This window comes from Choloepus didactylus, chromosome 2 (genome assembly GCF_015220235.1).
Source record: "Choloepus didactylus isolate mChoDid1 chromosome 2, mChoDid1.pri, whole genome shotgun sequence".
NCBI classification, from domain to species: domain Eukaryota; kingdom Metazoa; phylum Chordata; class Mammalia; order Pilosa; family Megalonychidae; genus Choloepus; species Choloepus didactylus.
In genome coordinates this window covers 232,663,729-232,681,425 of record NC_051308.1, presented here as the reverse complement: position 1 = coordinate 232,681,425, position 17,697 = coordinate 232,663,729, and the positions used below count along the sequence as shown (strand labels likewise).

The 17,697-nt window shown below is 56.3% G+C and overlaps 1 protein-coding gene across 12 annotated transcripts in view; it reads left to right on the top strand.

Annotated features, from left to right (window-relative positions):
• Nucleotides 1-17,697, top strand: part of ARHGEF10L (Rho guanine nucleotide exchange factor 10 like) — a 167,741-nt gene that overhangs the window by 119,945 nt on the left and 30,099 nt on the right. For 11 of the 12 annotated variants that reach the window (XM_037828364.1, XM_037828365.1, XM_037828362.1 and 8 more), the window contains 4 exons: nt 2,698-2,819; nt 8,774-8,860; nt 10,109-10,332; nt 12,151-12,305. In XM_037828364.1, the coding sequence (XP_037684292.1) occupies nt 2,698-2,819; nt 8,774-8,860; nt 10,109-10,332; nt 12,151-12,305 (588 nt within the window). The remainder of the gene's footprint in view (nt 1-2,697; nt 2,820-8,773; nt 8,861-10,108; nt 10,333-12,150; nt 12,306-17,697) is intronic. The other variant, XM_037828368.1, reaches the window with a different exon arrangement.

Here is a 17,697-nt window from a genome sequence, read left to right as displayed (position 1 = left end):
GGATAGGGAATAGGGGATTAAGGCTTAACATGTACAGAAGTTCTATTTGGGATGATGGAAAAGTTTTGGTATTGGATGGTGGTGATGGCAGCCCAACATTGTGAACATAATTAACAGCACTGGATTATATATTTGAAAGTAATTAAAAGGGGAAATTTTAGATTGTGTATTTTACCAGAATAAAAATTTTTTAAAAATCTATGGAACTGCACAACACAAATAGTGAACCCTAAGTTAAACCATGGATTATAAGTAATAGTACAGTTATAAAATAGTGCTTTTATCAATTGTAACAAAGGTACCACACCAGTGCAAGCTGTTAATAATAGGGTGGGGTACGAGAATCCTGTATTTTATGCTGATTGTGCTATAAACCCACCACTTCTCTAATGAAAAAAAATGAATTAAAAGAAAATGATGCCTGTTGTGTGTCCGGCACCATGTCAGGGGTGGAATATGTTATAGAAGGAAAGAGCGTGGGAGGTTTCTGCCTCCACGGAACACTGGCGTAGTTTTGGGAGTATGTGGGTGCATGTGTGCACACGTGTACATCTGCCTGCACATGCATTCAGATTGCAGATTGCAGGCACATGCATGTATGTGCACCCTTGCATGATGCACACACACGCTCAAAGCAAAAAGAGACAAGCCAGCTGCAAATTGTGGTAAGGGCTGTGCCACATTGCTGGGGCTGAGATAGGAAGAAGTGGAGGTACAGGAAGGGTGGGCAGACTGATGGGCAGTTTCTGAGATGGTAGACATTTCACCTAAGCCTCTGGAGAGTTGAGGCACCTGCACTCCAGGCAGAGGAAACATCTGGGCCTTGTCCTGTTGAAGTTGCCGAGGAAAGTCTGGTGTGTGTGGAGCCTGGTGCATGAGAGACGAGGCTGGGGAGGTCAGGAGGGCCCTTGCAGGTGTTCTAGAGTAGTTTGGATTTTTTTGTGAGTGGACTGGGACTCAGTTGATACTTTTCAGCCAGACAGTGATATGGTCCAATATGTGGTCACTGTGGGGAGGACAGAGAGCAGGGCAGGAGTTAGCATGGGAGGACGGGCCAGGAGGCCCTGAGCTGACCCTTCCTCAGGCAGGGCCAGAGTGGCCAGGGTCCGTGCTTCCTCCTGGCCTTCAAGATGCTGCCTGGGGGATTGGGTGCCTGATGTCCCAACAGTTTAGTGGACAAGCTCTCCTCCCATCTCCCAAGCTCTGGCACCCCCAGCTTCATGTCACTGCAGGAAGGACCTTCTTATCCAGTGGCCCTCATCCAGGGGCTCTGATCCTCGGGTTGCCGTGATCTTGCCCAGGGGCTTTGGAGACAGAGCAGCATCAATGGGGACCGGTTGCTAGAAAACAGCCCGGTTGAATGCAAAGAATCCTGCAGTCCTTGGAGTCCTTGGAGTCAGACGGCCCCACATCCAAATTTGGACTCTGGCCCCAGCCCTGGATGTGACCTTGTCAAGTTGTAGAATCACTGTGCGTCAGGTTCATCATCTGTAAAGGGGAAAGAATTATTCTGACTGTGCTCAATCGTTGTAAAAATGAAGCCAGGTACTAGATCTAGAGCACTCAGTGCGGTGCCTGGCGCCAGGCATGTAGGAGGCAATGTCTTGGGTGTGCCATGCTCCCTGCTGTGGGGATTCCTGGAAGTAAATCTCACATGGTGTCTAAAGAAGGAAGGGCTCTGTAGCAGGAGAATCTTTGAGACAGATGGTGGTTTACTCGCTCACTCATTTCTTTCGTTCATTCTTTCAACCCGTGTCTAATGAGCACTCACCCTGTGCCAGGCGTGTGCTGGGTGCCAGAGAGACAGTGATCAATAGTTCAGATGCAGCTGCTTTGAGCTTGATTCTGGAGGTGGGAGGCAGACCACCAGCAAGGAATGGACAAGTTGGTCTTAGACCATGATGAATGCTATGAGGAAAACAAAGCAGGGCCTTTGGGGTGATTCCTGAGGGAGGGTGTAGCCAGGTGGTCAGGGAATACCTCCTGGAGGAGGTGGCACCTGGGCGGAGCTCTGACCCATGGAAGGAGCCCCTGTGGGAAGATCTCAGAGAACGTGGTTTAGCAGACGCTCTTTAGAGCTGTGGCCTCCAAACTGGAGTTTGCAGGTTTGGGCTCAGACTTGGGCTTCTGGACTTTCACCCAGGTCCCCTGGGGCTTTGATGCACAGATGGAGGTCAGACACCTTCCTAGGTTTCCGGGTAGCTTCAAAGGAAGTAGGAGAGAGATTTTTCCTTGTCACCATCTAATATGAAAGCACCTTCAATTTATATGTGTTCTGCTCAGTGTTCTAACATTTCTTGAAACCCTTTGGCATCTGTTACTTCATTCAGTCCAACAACTGCAGGAAGAAGGCATTTTTACCATCCCTGTTCTCTAGGTGAAAAAGTCGGGGCTCAGAAGAGTTGGGGGGGGGGGGCAGTGTTTGCACAAGGTTGCTCAGATAGAGGGTGGGCAAACTGGACCCAGATCCTGGGTTTCCGTACTCTCTGTCCCCTTGGCCAGGTCTCAGCCAAGAGGCTGGGTTTCATCTTGGACAGGAGGAGTGGGGACGGGGGAGCGGCTAGCTGGGACTGTCAAGGCCACCATTTAGGCCAGGCCTTGGCTCTGCGGTGGCTTCCTGGGCTTGGGGGGACGCTCACTGCCCAGTTGCTCCTTGGCCTCCAACCAGCCTTGTACACCTCCTTCCTCTTGCCACAGGGGAGGAGAACCAGCCGGGCTGGCTGTGTCCAGATGAGGACAAGAAGAACAAAGCCCCATTCTGGTGCCCCATCCTGGCCTGCTGCGTTCCTGCCTTCTCCTCCCGGGCCCTCAGCCTGCAGGTGAGTGTGCGGATCTTGCCGAGCCGACTGCGGAGCTGGCTGTGGTCCCCCCACCCCTCGCCCAGGAGGGCCAGAGCTTCTAGGTTCCCGTTTCAGCTTCGTAACTTCTAACTGATGGACCTGGTGGTGCCTTTTTGGTTCCCCAGGAGTCAGCTTTCTCACCAAGAGGTAGTAAATGACTTCTGGGGGTCAAGAGAATGGAAAATTCCATTTTTTTGAGATAATAAATACCAGTGATCTCATCAGTTGATGGCGCAGCTCCAGCTCAGAGGACGGGCTGGAGTACACTGAGGCGGCCCCTTTTCACTGCTGCCGGGCGGGAGCCACTTCGGCTTGGGGCGCAGGGAGGGGGCCCTTATCACAGGACTCTTCACAGCCGTAGACCTTCCCTTCTGCTAAATGCTTACTGTCCTTCCCTGGTGCTCTGCAACATTCTCTTGTTTTAATATTTATAAAAACTCTATGAGAAAAAACAACAGCTCTATATGAAGCTGTCTGTATGTCTGTTTCACAGCTAAGGAAGCCCAGGCTCGGACAGGTGAGATACGGTTTTCCAGGAACGACACGGCTAGTGAGGATGGGCCCAGGTATTGGCACACTGCTCTGTCTGATTCCAGTGTCTGTGGTCTCTAGCAGTTGGGTGTGCCGCCTCCACTGGCTGCTGCTGATGTCCTGACCGAGTGCGCCCCTCTGTGCCCCCCTGAGATGGGGTCATCTCAGCTCTGCAGAGGGGTGAGCAAGGACGGGACCTAGGCCTGGGGAAGTAAGCCCCAAGAGGCATGTGGTTTGGGCTGTAGATCGGGGCTCCTAACATTCAAAAGAACATACCCATCACATGAAGTTCATTCATTCGTTTGTCTGTTCCACAGTAATTGTTGAGCACCCAGTGTATGCCAGGCCCCGTGCCAGCCACTGGGGGTACAGTGGTGACAAAACAGACCAGGTCCCCATTCTCACATAACTTTCAGTCTAGTGTAGAGGCGGGCAGTAAGCCAGCAAGCAAAAGATAACATGAAAGAGGCTACGCGTTATAAAGAAAATAAATCAGTGCTGTAATAGATATGTAGATGGGGCCACATGGTTTGGGGGTTCAGAGGAGGTGGCATTTAAACTGATATCTGAACGGCAAGGAGGATCCAGCCCTGTGATCCAGCCGGGGGGAAGAGTATTCCAAGTAGATAAACTGACATCAGGCGCAGATGGGAGCAGCCGGCGTGCCTGTTTTAGGACAAGCAGGGGAGGCAGTGCCGGGAGGAGGGCGGGCGGCGTGGTCAGGAGTGGGGTGGGCTGGACCACGCTGGCCTCATGAGCAGGGTCGGGTTGGGATTCAGTCTCAGACCAGTGAAAAGCCTTCGTGGTTTTTAGCCTGAGACTGGCGTGGCCTGATTTATATTTCAGAAGCGTCGTTGGGCCATTCTGGCTGCCATGGGAGAGGGAACTGTGGGCCAAGGGGGGCAAGAACGAGGCCCGAGAGACCAGTTCAGAGCTCAGCACGGTGTCCTGCTGGGACGTGGCAGGACGTGGCGCCACTAGAGGCTAAGGCTGGGGCCAGGGCGAGGCGAGCAAGGCACTCTCCCCAAGCACCAAAAATCTCAATCATCAGGATGAATTCTATTTTAATGCAATATTTAAATAAAAATGAAATTGGCCAACTATGGCCTGAGGTTCAGCTGTTTTTTTTTTGTAACTAAAGGACCGGGATTAGGGTGAGGCAGGTGAGGCAGGGTAGTGTAAGTGCAGAGTTGGGTCCTGTCTTTATTTAACAATTTAATATTTGTTCCTCATAGATTTTTTTGCATTAATTTTGATTTTTAAAAAATGCATTAAAATATTATCTCTCTTGGCTCCTGAGTTTTCTGGCGAGCCCTTAAATTCACCCTCGTCCAGGCCCTGGTGGAGGCAGTGGGGCAGGGCAGATGGGGCGTATTTGGGTTGTGTCCTGGTGTAGGACGGGCTGGGTAGGTAATAGGGGAGGTGAAGGCTGAAGGCAAAGGAGAGGAAGGGTGTCCCAGGTTTTTGGCTGGACGCCGGGAGGCTGATATCGGTGGGGAGTGTGGTGGTTCCCGGGCCACAGGCTGAGCCAGGGATTCAGTGAGAGAGACAGGCCACGGCCACGCGGAACACCGAGCCTGACTCGTCCGTGACCAGTGCTCAGTTAACAGTTGCAAGGATAACAAGATAATAGAAGGGATATGACTTGACAGTGTTTGATGCTGACACTATGGTGGCAAACCCTTCCACCAGGCGTCTGGGGGTGGCTCCGGCTGTTAGCTCGAATCCTCCCAGCCACACTCGTAGTCGAGGAGGGTGAGGCCGAAGCAGGAGCAGGCACTAGTCCACTGTCAGCCGGGAAGCACCCACTCCTTCCTCTCGCCGTGGGCTTGGCCCTTGTGTGTCCACGTTGTCGGGTCTCCCATCACACACTGCAGAGGGGAGGCCAGGAGCCCGCTCACTTCTGGAAGGCTCTGGGGAGGCTGATCTTTGTCGGGGGTCAGTCCTTGGTTGCTGATTGATGGGGAGGCCTGCTGAGTCTTGCACGCTCCTTCCCAGCATGGCCTATGGGCCCTGGGGAGGAGGCCAGAGCCCTTGGAGTTGTGATTGTTTGGGGTCCACCCTGCTGGGGGTTCACCTGGCCAAGGTGGAGAAGGCTGACCTCTGGGGTGACTTGGGTGGTGGGGAATAGATCTCTTGTCTTCTCCCAGGGCCTTGGGCCTCTTGGGAATTTGGACCCAGACTGAGCCCTGACAGGTCAGACCCGCCGCCTCCATGTCCTCCCTGGGAGAAGCCACCACCCAGGCTGCGTCCTCTGCCACCTCGCACATGGGGGTCAAGGGCCAGAGACTTGTAGGCCAGAAGCATCCCTCAGCCACTCCCAGGCCCCTCCTGTTGGCTCCAGAGGAGCCCCTGGGCTGGCAGAGGGGGCTGTGAGGAGTCTCCATGGGAAATGGGCCTGCAGAGCCCCTGAGGGACCTCCCAGAGCCTGCCCTTCCCCATTTGCTAGGCTCCAAGACCCCACGACCCCTCTGCCAGTGTCTGCTGCCCACCCAGGCACATGTGCCCATCAGCTCTGCCCTGGCAGCAAATGTCTTAGGGGACAGATGCAAGCACGTTGGTGGCTGCCTGGGCCTGGGCCATTCCATTTGCAGGTGACTTTGGGGCTCCAAGGTTGGCTTCATGAGGGCCAGGGGCAGAGTCTGTTTCTCCAGGAAGCCACGGGACTGGCTGGCTCCAGCACACTTTCCCAGTATAGACAATGTCAGTGCTTTGGGTGAGGGTGTGTTGGTTCTTTCCCTCGATGGGAACAAGGGCGCCAGGGGCTGAAGGAAGGTACATCTCCCTCCTCGGTGTTGACGATGACTGGTCTTGTCCCTGGCCCTCGCTCATGCTGGACCCCACTAGGCCTCTGACCCATAGGGGAGCTGCTTGGGACAGTGGAAGGAACATCACCCTGCTATGGGTTTGAATCCCAGCCCTGCCACATCCCAGCCATGTGACGTCAGGAATGCAGTTTCACCTCCGTGTCCCAGCTGTGTCTTCAGTGTTAAAATGGGGCAGCCATGGTGCCTCCTGGCCGAGTTGTGAGCCCTCAGTGATGGGGTTCATGTGAGGTGGACTCACAGACCAATGACGGAAGCAAATGTCTGAGTGCGTTTCGGTCCTAAGGAAATGGAGGCCTCTGGGGTCTGTTTGGGAGGGTTTTGAGGCTTGACTGCTAAGGTGTCAGAAGATTCTTCTTGGACCTCTGACTCCATCCAAAGTGGAGGTCTATCCCTGGTGGGGGCAGTAGGTGGCAAAGGGAGAGCTCAGCGCAAACCCGCGGTCCTGGATGGACTGAGGTCCAGCTTAGGGACCCAGCTGGGGAAGGGGGTGGGCTGCTGCTCTCTGACGTGCCTCCAAATGGGAACATCTTGAGGGGCTGGGGCGCTGTAGCCCAGACCTGCAGAGGCTCAGGCCAGGCTAGCTTGGGCTTGGTGCTCTCACCAGGCAGCCTTGCTTGAGACCTCCGCTGACCTCCGTTAGTCGGAACTGCTCTTTGTGGGGTACCTTATCTCCCGACTCTGGGCCACAGTTACCTCCTCTGTAACCATCCCTCCCTCATAAGGTTTTTGTGACGGTTAAATGAGTTAATGCTTGTGAAGTGCTGGAGCAGCCCCCAGAAGTCCTTGCTAAGGGTAGCTGCTGCTGGGTGCCTCACCCTGCCTGTCCCTTCAGCACCCAGGACCATCCTGACGAGGACTGTCAGTGTCCCACTTTACAGACAAGGAACCACGTTGCTTGGGATCACCCACCCTCACCAACATCCCCTGCTCTCCTCTGCCCATGGAGCACCTTGGTTTCTGTGGGGCCGGCTTCCCGCCATGCGCAGGACTTCTGGGTCCAGGGCTTTGCCTGTTGAAGGAGCGGTTTGAGTTTTTGTCATTGTCTTGGACTCAAGCTTTGTAGACTCCACTGACATCAGGGCTCACTGGAGTTGCCATGGAAACATGTGAGCCAGGGCTACAGTTGCCCCCTCCTCCTTCTGTGAGTGAGGGAAGGAGCAGGAGCCTGGCAGAAAGGGTTAAGCACCAGCAGCTGGACACAGCCCACCAAGAAGCAAAAAAGGACAGGAGCAGGGCCCTGAGGGTGCCCAGGAGGCCAGGTGTAGGGAAGCCCCTGGCCCCTGGATGTCTAGACCCACGTTCCCAGCCAGGCAGAAGTGGGCCCCAGCGTGTGGATGCCTCCAGCCTGGCTTCTGGGTAGGATTCACCAGAAGGAGAAAGAACACAGGATCAGGAGTCAAAACTTTGCCACTAACTTGCTATGTGTCCTTAAGCCAGTCACATCCCCTCTCTGAGCTTCAAAATTGCTGACTATTCAATGAGGGGCATGGAGAAGAACTCTTTGGGCTACCTCCCCTGTGGCCATTAGAAATTTTACTAGAATATCCCATCAGGGCCAGGGCCTGCCTGGTCTTGCCATCTGCACAAGCAGAGGGCAGCGCCTGCCTGGCAGAGGGTCTGGGGGTGGGCTGCATCCCTCCCCCTTCAGCCGCCCTCCAGCTTTCCCCATGCAGTGCCTTCCCCTTTGGTCTGTCTGGGACGCAAGCACTGCCAGGCCGGTCCGTCTCCTTGCACTACTGTGCTGGCTGGGAGAGACCAGTGGGGCTAGCTCAGGAAACAGGCCTCAGAGAGGCCACCGAGCATGGGGTTGGGGCAGCAGGTGCAGGGGGCAAAGCAGCCGGGGCTCTCAGTGACAGCAGGATCTGTCTTCAGCTGAGCTGATTAGACAGAGGCCCATGACCCATCCACCCTGGTCTTGCTGGGCTTGTCTTCAGAGCAGTTCTTGCATTGGGGTGGGGAGGAACGGGACCTTTAGCGTCCTTTTCCCTCATCCATGTGTACCTTTGGAGGAATGCAGAAAGATAGGAAGGAGGCTGGGTTCCAGCTAGGCTGTCACTCACCTTCCCTGTGGCCTCAGGCCGGTCCAGGGCCCTTGGTGGACCGCACAGAGAGGTGGGATTAGGGGTTCCAGCCAGGCTGTCACTCACCTTCCCCGTGGCCTCAGGCCGGTCCAGGGCCCTTGGTGGACCGCACAGAGAGGTGGGATTAGCAGTTGTCAACAAATCTTATCTGGAAGCCATCCAGCATGGAAAACCCCGGGCTGGCACAGAGCATCGTTCAGGTACCTTCTAGCCAGAAGTACCAGGAGAGTGATGGTCAAACACCAGCATACAAGAACTGCCTGGACCCTGTGAAACGTCACTTTCCAGCCCCTGCCCTCAGGGAATCTCATTCATGGTCTGGATGGGGGCCCAGGGGTTTGCAGATTTATCCCCACCGCCCACCCCCACGCCAAGTGGTTCTGCTGCAGATGGTCAGTGACTGCTCCAGGATGTCAGACAAAGGTCCTGCTGCCCAATTTTGGCATCTCAGGCACCTTGACACTTAACCCCATGTGTGCGGTTGTCTCTGCAGCTTGGAGCCCTCGTCCACAGCCCCGTCAACTGTCCCCTTCTGGGCTTTTCAGCGGTCAGCACCTCTCTTCCACAAGGCTACCTCTGGGTGAGTACCTCCATGCCCACCAGGGCTTCAGGACAGAAGCAGGGAGGGTGCTCTTGGGGGGCTGCTGCTGGAGAAAGCCACTTGCCTGCAGGCCCTGCCTCCACCTGCATCCAGCAAGGGCATCCTGGACTCTGGTGCCAGGCACTGTGCTCGCAGTCGGGAGGTGCAACGGGGACAAGGCAGACGAGGCCCTGTCCCACAGAGCTCACCGTCGGGGGAGGAGGGAGGGACAAACAGAACACCAGAGGACATGTGAAGGGAATGACGGGGGAGCTGTGGAGAGAGCCTGGCTGGCAGGGTCTGCTCTCCGGGTCAGGAAGCAGGGCTTGTGACGGCTGACCTCTCGACCCTCTGGGTTCCTGGCAAAGCCTCTCTTGGTCCAAAGAGGTGCCTTTGGTAAGACTCCGGTCTCACCACCCTCTAGCCGTCCTTTAACTCTCCCTGCTTATTCTCTCCTCTAGGTGCTCAGGCAGGAAAACTTTGGCTTACTCTTCAAAGTCCAGCCCAAATGTCCCTTTTGATGGTGATCTGTTCTTCACTATTTCCCAGTATCTAGTACATGGTGTATCATCCGTCCATCCATCCATCCACCCCCTTCCATCTACTCATCCATTACCCTCCCCTCTATCTATCCAAGCTTCTTTCCATCTACCACTCTCTTTCCTTCCTTCCTTCCTTCCTTCCTTCCTTCCTTCCTTCCTTCCTTCTTTCCTTCTTTCCTTCCTTCCTTCCTCCCACTCATCTATCCATCCACTCACCCACCCACTCTTTGTCCATCTTTCTATCCATCCATCCATCCATCACTCACCCTTCTATCTAGCCTTCCTTCCTTCTGTCCATCCATCCAGCAAGTATATACTGAGTGCCTACCATGTGCTAGACACAGGAATAAAACAGCAAACAAGACAGACAAGGACGTTTTAAAGAAATAGAGGAGATGCTCACTATTTATTGGTCGTCACCCTAAAGACAAGGAAATAGAAAGCCTATTGAGGATCTAGTCCATCTTACCTCCTTACCTGATTTCCTTTGGGCCTTGAGGCTCATTTGTGGCCATGGCAGCTGGAGATGAGTGACCTTCAGAGACTACAGGCTGTGGGTAGGCAAGCGAGGGCCACTCCCCCCGCCGACATCCAGCCCCAGTGGCAAGGAGAAGCTTGGGTTGGGGTCCCTGGGAAGGCAGAGGCTAAGCCCCCTTCTGCTCCCATGGGTTCCCACCTGATGGCCTCTCCGGGTCTCTGCACCCAGGTCGGGGGCGGGCAGGAGGGCTCAGGGGGCCAGGTGGAGATCTTCTCCCTGAACCGGCCCTCACCCCGCACCGTCAAGTCCTTCCCGCTGGCGGCCCCTGTGCTCTGCATGGAGTACATTCCAGAGCCAGAGGAGGAGGAGGAAGGTGGAGACGAGAGCCGGACAGCGGCTGACCCCTTGGCTGCAGTGCGTCCAACCATCTGCCTCGGGCTCCAGGATGGCAGGTGAGGGGTCTGAGGAGGAGGGGCTGAGAGGTGGGGGGTCCTCTTGCTTGCCCTCCCTGCCTGCCTCCCACCAGCATTCTCTGGCCCTGGTTGAGCATCACCAGGAGGGTGGGGACCAGAGCTGCCACAGGTCAGGGTGCTTGCCCTTTTACCCAGACCCTTCAGGGGCTGCTTGGAGCAAATGTGGCCCCCTCCCCAGGCACTGTGGCACACCAGGGACAATGCTGGCTTTGGCATCAGAGGCTCTGGGCTTGAATCTCGGCTCACCACTTCCTCCCTGTGGGTCCTCAGCCACACCCTTGAACCACCCTGAGCCTCAGTTTATCCTCTGTAAAGTGGGAATTCCAGTCTCACCCTGCAGGGCAGCTGCGAGAGCCCCCTGAGACTTTGTGCATGTAAGGCCTCCAGTCCACAGTGTTCTTTTACCTGCAGCCTCAGTTCCCCTCTCTGGGGATGAGATGGGGGGGTGGGGGATTTCCGTCTTTAATATGCCAGGAGCTGGCAAGTCTGCAAAATACTCGCAGTAAGCGGGACCACGGCCAGAGCTTTAGCCTGCCTGGATTCTTAGGTGTCCACTAGTGTATGTGGGAGTGAGTTTCCATCCCAGGTAATTGGAAGGGGGTGATACATGGAGACCTTGGGATGGGACAGGCCCCCGGAGAGCGTGTGGAGAGTGTGGGGGCCGGAGCTGCATGCCCTCCCGGCATCTCCAGCCCTGGAGGGAGGATGTGTTTCCTGAGCACCTACTGTGTGCTCCCACTGTGGGGGGAGGCTGTAGCCCCCCATTTCCACACATGGAAAGGGAGGAGCAGGAAGCTGTCACTCTGCACAACCAACCTGGGGTCGGGGCCTAGAGCTAGGAGGAGTTGGGGGGGTGCTTTTTTTTAAAAACTGAGGTAAAATTCATGTAACATAAGATCTACCATTTTATTCATTTTTAAAGTACACAATTCTGTGGCATTTAGTACACTCAATGTTGTGAGACCATCACCACTGTCTAATTACAGAACATTTCTGTCACCCCAAAAGGAAACCCTGGACCCATTGGCAGCCACCACCCCCTGCTCCCTCCCCCCACCCTGGCAACCACGGGTCTGCTTTCCGTCCCTATGGATTTACCTATTCTGGACGTTTCCTATCAGCAGAGTCACACTGTGTGTGACCTTGTGTGACCTTGTGTGACTGGCCTCTTTCACTCAGCAGAATTTGCCTGAGGTTTGTCCTTCCCCTATAGCATGTATCAGAACTTCATTCCTTCTCAACAGCAAATACTATCCCATTGTGTGGATATCCTGCAGTTTGTTTACTGTCCACTCACCCACTGATGGGCAGTTGGGCCATTTTGCCCAACCCCCCCCCACCGTTGGCGAAGGTGGCCCCTGCTGCTGGGAACATTTGTGTGCCCAGCTCCGCTGGCAGGGGTGCGAGGTGCTCTGCCAGGGCCATCCTGCCATGTCTCCTTTCCTTTGCACAACAACCACATTACATAGGCAGCGTTGCCCCACTTTACAGAGGGAACTGGGGCTCAGCAGCCCAAGGTCCATTGGCTGGAAGGTGGCACATCTGGATTTGAACTTGTGACTGTGTGACTTTAAGAGCATTCTCCCAACTACATTGATCTGCCTCCTTCCTCTTCCATGTAACAGATGCCTGGTGGCACTGCCCTCTAAGGGCCACTGACGTAAAAGTCTGAGCTCCCTAGGGTCACACAGGAGGGGCCTGGCCAAGCTGGGGAATCCCTGGGCCCCTCTCCCAGGAAGGCATGGGGGGCAGGGTGGGGGGCCGAGTGAGTCACGCCAGCCTGGCCTCTCCCCGCAGCATCCTGGTTTACGGCAGCGTGGACACGGGCACCCAGTGCCTGGCGGCCTGCAGGAGCCCTGGCCCACAGCCCGTCCTCTGCCTGCGGCACAGCCCCTCCCACCTGCTTGCCGGCCTGCAAGATGGGACCCTCGCCGCCTACCCTCGGACCAGCGGTGAGGACGGGGCCGGGTGCGGGAGTGGGGCAGCCCCGGGCACCGACGGGGGCTGGATGGTGCACCCAGCACAGCGTGGGAGGCAGGTCACGGAGGCGGCTCGGAAACAAGTCAGGGAATCTCTGCTCAGGAGGGGCTCGGAGCCCCCCGAGCCCCATTCAGTTCCCCTGTATGAGGATCTCCGCAAGGATAGGCAGCTCCACTGGCAGGAGAGCCTAATGGGAAAGAGCAGGGCTCTCGGGTCCCAGAGGCCTGGCTGCAAGCTCGGGCTTTGCCACCATGACAGCCGTGCCTGAGGGTTCTCCTCTCTGGGTGTTGGTCCCCTTGTCTGTGAAATGGGCTCAGGGCAGTACCCACCGCTTCTGGGTGCCAGTGGATTAAACCACCCAGCGAAGGCAGGGAAGCATGGTGCCTGGGAGGCTGAGTCTCCGCCGCGGGGAGCATTTCAATCTCTAGTTTTACTGAGCTATCGATGGCACAAATGATGGCGTCTACAGGGCAAGGGCAGCAGGGTTTGAGCTCCTGTGCTCCAGGCCTGGGGTGAGTGCTTGGTGTGTGTGCATTATCTTGTTTAATCCGTGCCACACCCTTGAGAATTGCCTCCACTTGCCCAACGATGGAGCTGAGGCTGAGGGGGTGACTGGGCGGTACCCAGCCTCACGGCATGCTGGGGTCCCCGGCCTTTGTGAAGTGGCTTCGTGGCTGAGCCGAGTGGAGCAGCCACGCAGTCTCCACAGAAAGGGCTGGTGAATCTGTCATCCTGTGGCCGGTGGTTGTGGATTTTTCCTCCCTTTCCCCTCCACTGCGGCTCTAATTGCTGTGTCATCACAGCCGTTGCAGGGTTATAAACGGATATTTGTACTGAGCTATTTTTTTTTGCCACTTGGCACTGTGTTGGTATTTTTAATTAGCTTTTGATAAGGCATTTATAGTTTTTAATTAAAGGGGGAAGAGGGAGGGAAAAAAATTCTCTCACCGTCAGCGAAAGCGTGCATGTGAATGTAAATATGGTTCAAATCTGTGGAGCGTTGGATAAGGGCTGCTCAAAGGGACACCCACCTCTGGCTCCCACCAAATTCTGCTAGCCATGCCTGCCCCCACCCCCAGCCCTCCCAGTCCCCAGTTTGGGTTGCTTTGTCCCCTTCCCTCTTGGTTCCTGTCTTTGGGCCCCCAGGGCTGGGAGGCGAGGGGTTTGGGGTCTCACTGCTGGCATTTGGCCTGGGGTGGGTGTTGGTAGCTGTCACAACCAGAAGAGCCACGGGGGACTTTTGAACATCACGCCCCATTTTCCAGATGTTAAGGGACAGCCCGAGTGTCCTGCCTTCCAGGCTGGAGCCCTTCCCAGATGTGAGGGGCTTTGGCTTCTCTGAGCAGAGCTGGAGGCCGAGTGGCTGCAGGAGAAGGTTGAGATGCTCCATCAGCTTTCTCACCTCACAAACATGCCCACCACATGTTTACTGAAAACCTACCATGCACCATGGATACAGTGGCGGCCAACATAATGGGGGCCCTGTTCTCATGGACATTACAGTCTATGGAAGGAGACAGAATTAGGTTGACAAGCAGGCAAGCCTAAGGCTAGACTGAGGGTTACTAAGGAAGGACAGGGTGTCAGGTGATGGTCTGACCCCCTGGACTTGGGGTGGATGGTCATGGAAGGCCTCTCCAAGGAGCAGGATCCTTAAGCTGAGACCTGGAGAAGGAGAAGTGTCCAGGCAAGTGAAGAGTTGGGGGAATGGTGTTCTTGGCAGAGGGAACAGAATGTGCAAAGGCCAGGAGGCAGGAGGGAGGTTAGCCTGTTGGGGAAACAAGAGAGGAGGCTGTTGTGCTGGGCAATAGCCAGGGGGAGTGGGGGGGAGCAGACGGGTGGGTGTGTGGGCCATGGACTTGTCTAGGTGCGATGGGAAGCAGAGGAAAGTGTTAGGAAGGGGGCTGGCTGAGCACTGAGCCCCCTCTGGCTGGTGGACCCAGTGGGGCAGGGAGACGGGGGTGGAGGCTGTGGCAGCTGCATAGCTGACTCTGAGCCTTCAGCTCACTCTGGCCCAGGAGGCCTGTGGGGAGGTCTTGCCTCACCTGGCACCCTCCAGAGGCTGCCTGTGCAGAAAAGGGGGTTCCCAGGAACTGCCCCACAGTGTGAGGGTGTGGGTTTCCTCCCTATCACCTCTCTCCGGGTTCTGAAATCATCAGCCTGGCCCATGGCCCAGCTGCAGGGCTAGCTTCAGCCTCCCTCCTCTGGACTCACCGGGGCCTTGTATACCCCTCAGATACTCCACCCCACCCCAGCAGGCAGAGCCAGAACTGGGAGCTGCTCTTGGGCAAATCTTGCAGGATCTGTCTCTGGTGTTGCCCTGATGGCCCAGAGCTCCTGGAGAAAGCAAACAATCCAGAACCCCTTATCCTCAGCTCAGAGAGAGTATTAGATGAAGTATTTGCGAATGTTCTTAGTGATAGGCTCACCATCCTGCCTGGGTTTGGCTGAGGCCAACACCAGATAAAATTGGCGTTCCTGGCCACACTTTAGCTAGTACAAAGAGGAGACATCAGAAATATTAAGTAAAACAGGCAGAAACTAATCTGGAGACTTAGCTTAGTCCTGGAGTCAGATCTGGAGGGGCCTGGGAGTCCAACCCCCAGCTTACAGACAGGGAAACTGAGGCCAAGAGTATATGGTCATGGCAGTCAGTCTGCTGCTCCCAGAAGCCTCCGCTTACCTGCATTCATTCATTCATTCATTCACTCAATGTGTATGCTATGCCCATGCAGTGTCAGGCACAGAGCAGGTTGCTGGGGGCTAGAGGTGGGCTGGGCAGGCACAGTCCCTGCCCTGTGTGCTGAGCCCCATGTCTGAACAGAGCTACCTGGGATCCCGTCCTCTGTCCCCCGTCTCTGAGTGGCAGAAGATCATTACCAGGCTTGGGGGTGGGGGTTTAATTTGATGCCAGGCATGTGGGCTGGGCCATCCCCTCTAAGAGGCAGGTGATGGAGCAGATACAGGATCTGCAGACTTAGAGCTCAGGCCTGTGGCTCCACTTCTGTGAGCCTCAGTTTCCTCACCCATAAAAAGGGGGTGAAGCCAGCCCAGCTCACAGAGTGGTGGCAAGGTTAGATGTGCTAATCCGCACAAGCGCTTCAGCAGAGCTGGGCGAGAGGGACTCGTGCTTGTTCCCGAGCCACCGTCACCACCTTTCCTGCCATAGTGATTACTCCCCAGGCAGGGGCTGGCCTCAGGGCCCCTCTCAGCTTGATGACTTTCACTCCAGGCCCTGCAGGCGGGGGAGAGGGACCCTCGCCTTCTGCAGGTGCCTTTGCCAAGACAGGGCCTTCATCTCCCTTGTCTGGGATGAGTGCAGCTGCCGGTGCCCCAAACGGGCTGTCACAAGGGGTGCGGGCATGTGAGCGCAGGTGTGTGCTCCGGAACACGTGTGCGCCTACCCAAGCCACTGGAGGGCAGGCGGGGGTGGAAGGGGCGGGGCCCTGCCCGGAGCACGCCATGACTGCATCTGAAAATTGAAGGATCGGGGCATGGGAGGGCTGGGAAGAACCCAAAAGGACAAGGTTCTGTCCCTCCTGGTGCAGATGAGGAAGGGGAGGCCTCTTGTTCAGGGTCCCCAGGGCACAGCGGGCCCCCCACTCGGGGATTCCCGACTCAATCCAGTGCACCTCTTGATACAACCGCATTCTTATAAATAAAGTTTATCCCAGTTTATCCTTCCCTTCTGGAGTCAGGGCTTCTCCAAGGATTTTGCGCGACTCCCGGCAATGGAGGAGGGTGGTTAGTGTATGTGGGATCCTTAGAGGCAGCTGACCAAGCCCCCGCCCCGGGCAGCCAAAGTGACACTCAGTGCCAGAAAGGGGCAGAGTACTTGGTGCAAGGGCTCCAGCGGCCATCACTCCTGTGCCCCCATGCAGAGCCCCCATTTCCCAGTTTTTAGGGCGTGGTCCCATCATCCCTTAGCTGCTTCTACCCTGGGAGGGTCCCGGCCCCACCTTAGCTCTGGCTGCAGGAGCTCCAGCTTCTGGCCACAAAGCACTACTCAGCCGTGGCCACTGGAGGGCGCTCAAAGCCTGGCATTCCCGTGACTGGTGGGCGCTGGCGTCCCCTGTGGAGGCCTCATCCCTCCCGGCCCCAGAGCCCCTTCCTCTTGGAAGCTGAGAGGGCAGCAGGCAGGGGATGGGGACAGAGGCTTGGACCTGAGGCGGAGCTGGGTTTGAGTCCCCCTTGGTTGGTCCCACCTTGGGTGGCTTTGTGCAAGTTTTCGGCTCCCTGGGTCTCCATTGTCACAGCCGTCAAGTGGAGTTCACGCCTGCCTGCTTCCACAGGTCATGGCAGATGATCCAAACAAGAACTAGCGAGCACCAGATACGTCCAGCCGTGTGTTGTGGGTGAATTATCCAACTTCTCTGTCTCGGTTTTCTCAGCTGTAAGTGAGGATGATAGTAGTGACCACACGGGCTGGTTGGGAGTCAAGGAAATAATCCAGGAAAGGGTGCTCGGCACCGGTCTCACACCATGTAGCAGCAGCTGTCGGTTCTCACCACCTGCGCCAGCGCTGTTCTGAGTGTTCTGCAGTATCAGCTTTCATCCTGCAACATCCAGTGAGGCGCAGGCACGGTCAGCACGCCCATTTTACGGATGAGGAAACCGAGGCTCAGAGAGGTGCAGTCACCTGCCCAAGTTCAGGCACAAGTTCAGGAGCCCCAGCCACTACCCTGGCCCAGCCTGCTTCCCACGTGCTCATGGGCTGGGAAGAGCTGGCTGGGGGTTTGGGGAAGGGGGTTCCTTATTCTCCAGCTCTTAGCTGAGCTGGGAACCTGCTGATTTTGAGCAAGGTAGAAGGGTGAGAGGGTTATGGGTGGAGGAGGGTAAAGAGAGGGAAGGCTGGGGCCAGGCCTGGCCTGGGGATGGGGGCCGATGTGGTCTGTCCCTGTGGGCTCCCCCACCCCCAGCCCAGGCAGCAACTTTGGTCGTGTATCCTGGTGGCTCCTCATGTGTCGTCACACCGCCCCATGCACCGAGCCCCAGCAGCTGGCTCAGGGAGGGAGGGTCTGTGATGAAACTGCAGAACCAGTGGAGGGTGGGGTGGGGGTGGCAGGGTGATGACAAACTGGCAGCTGCCCCCCCCCCCCATTTTGCCTCCCAGGTCCCAGCCACTTCTCCTACACCTCCAGGGTGTTGCATGTCCTAGGCTGTCCTGGGATAGGCCCCGGCTTCCTCTTCAACCCTGTTTCCCACCTGGCACACTAGCAAGGCAGGGCAACCACTGGGGTTTTGTGTGGCATCGGGTGTGACTTCAGAGAAAAATCAACTTCGATAACTACCATTCGGAAGGCAGGGGAAGTGGTTCTTGGAGGAGCTGAGCATCCCTGGGGTGTGGGGAGGGGAGACCTTACT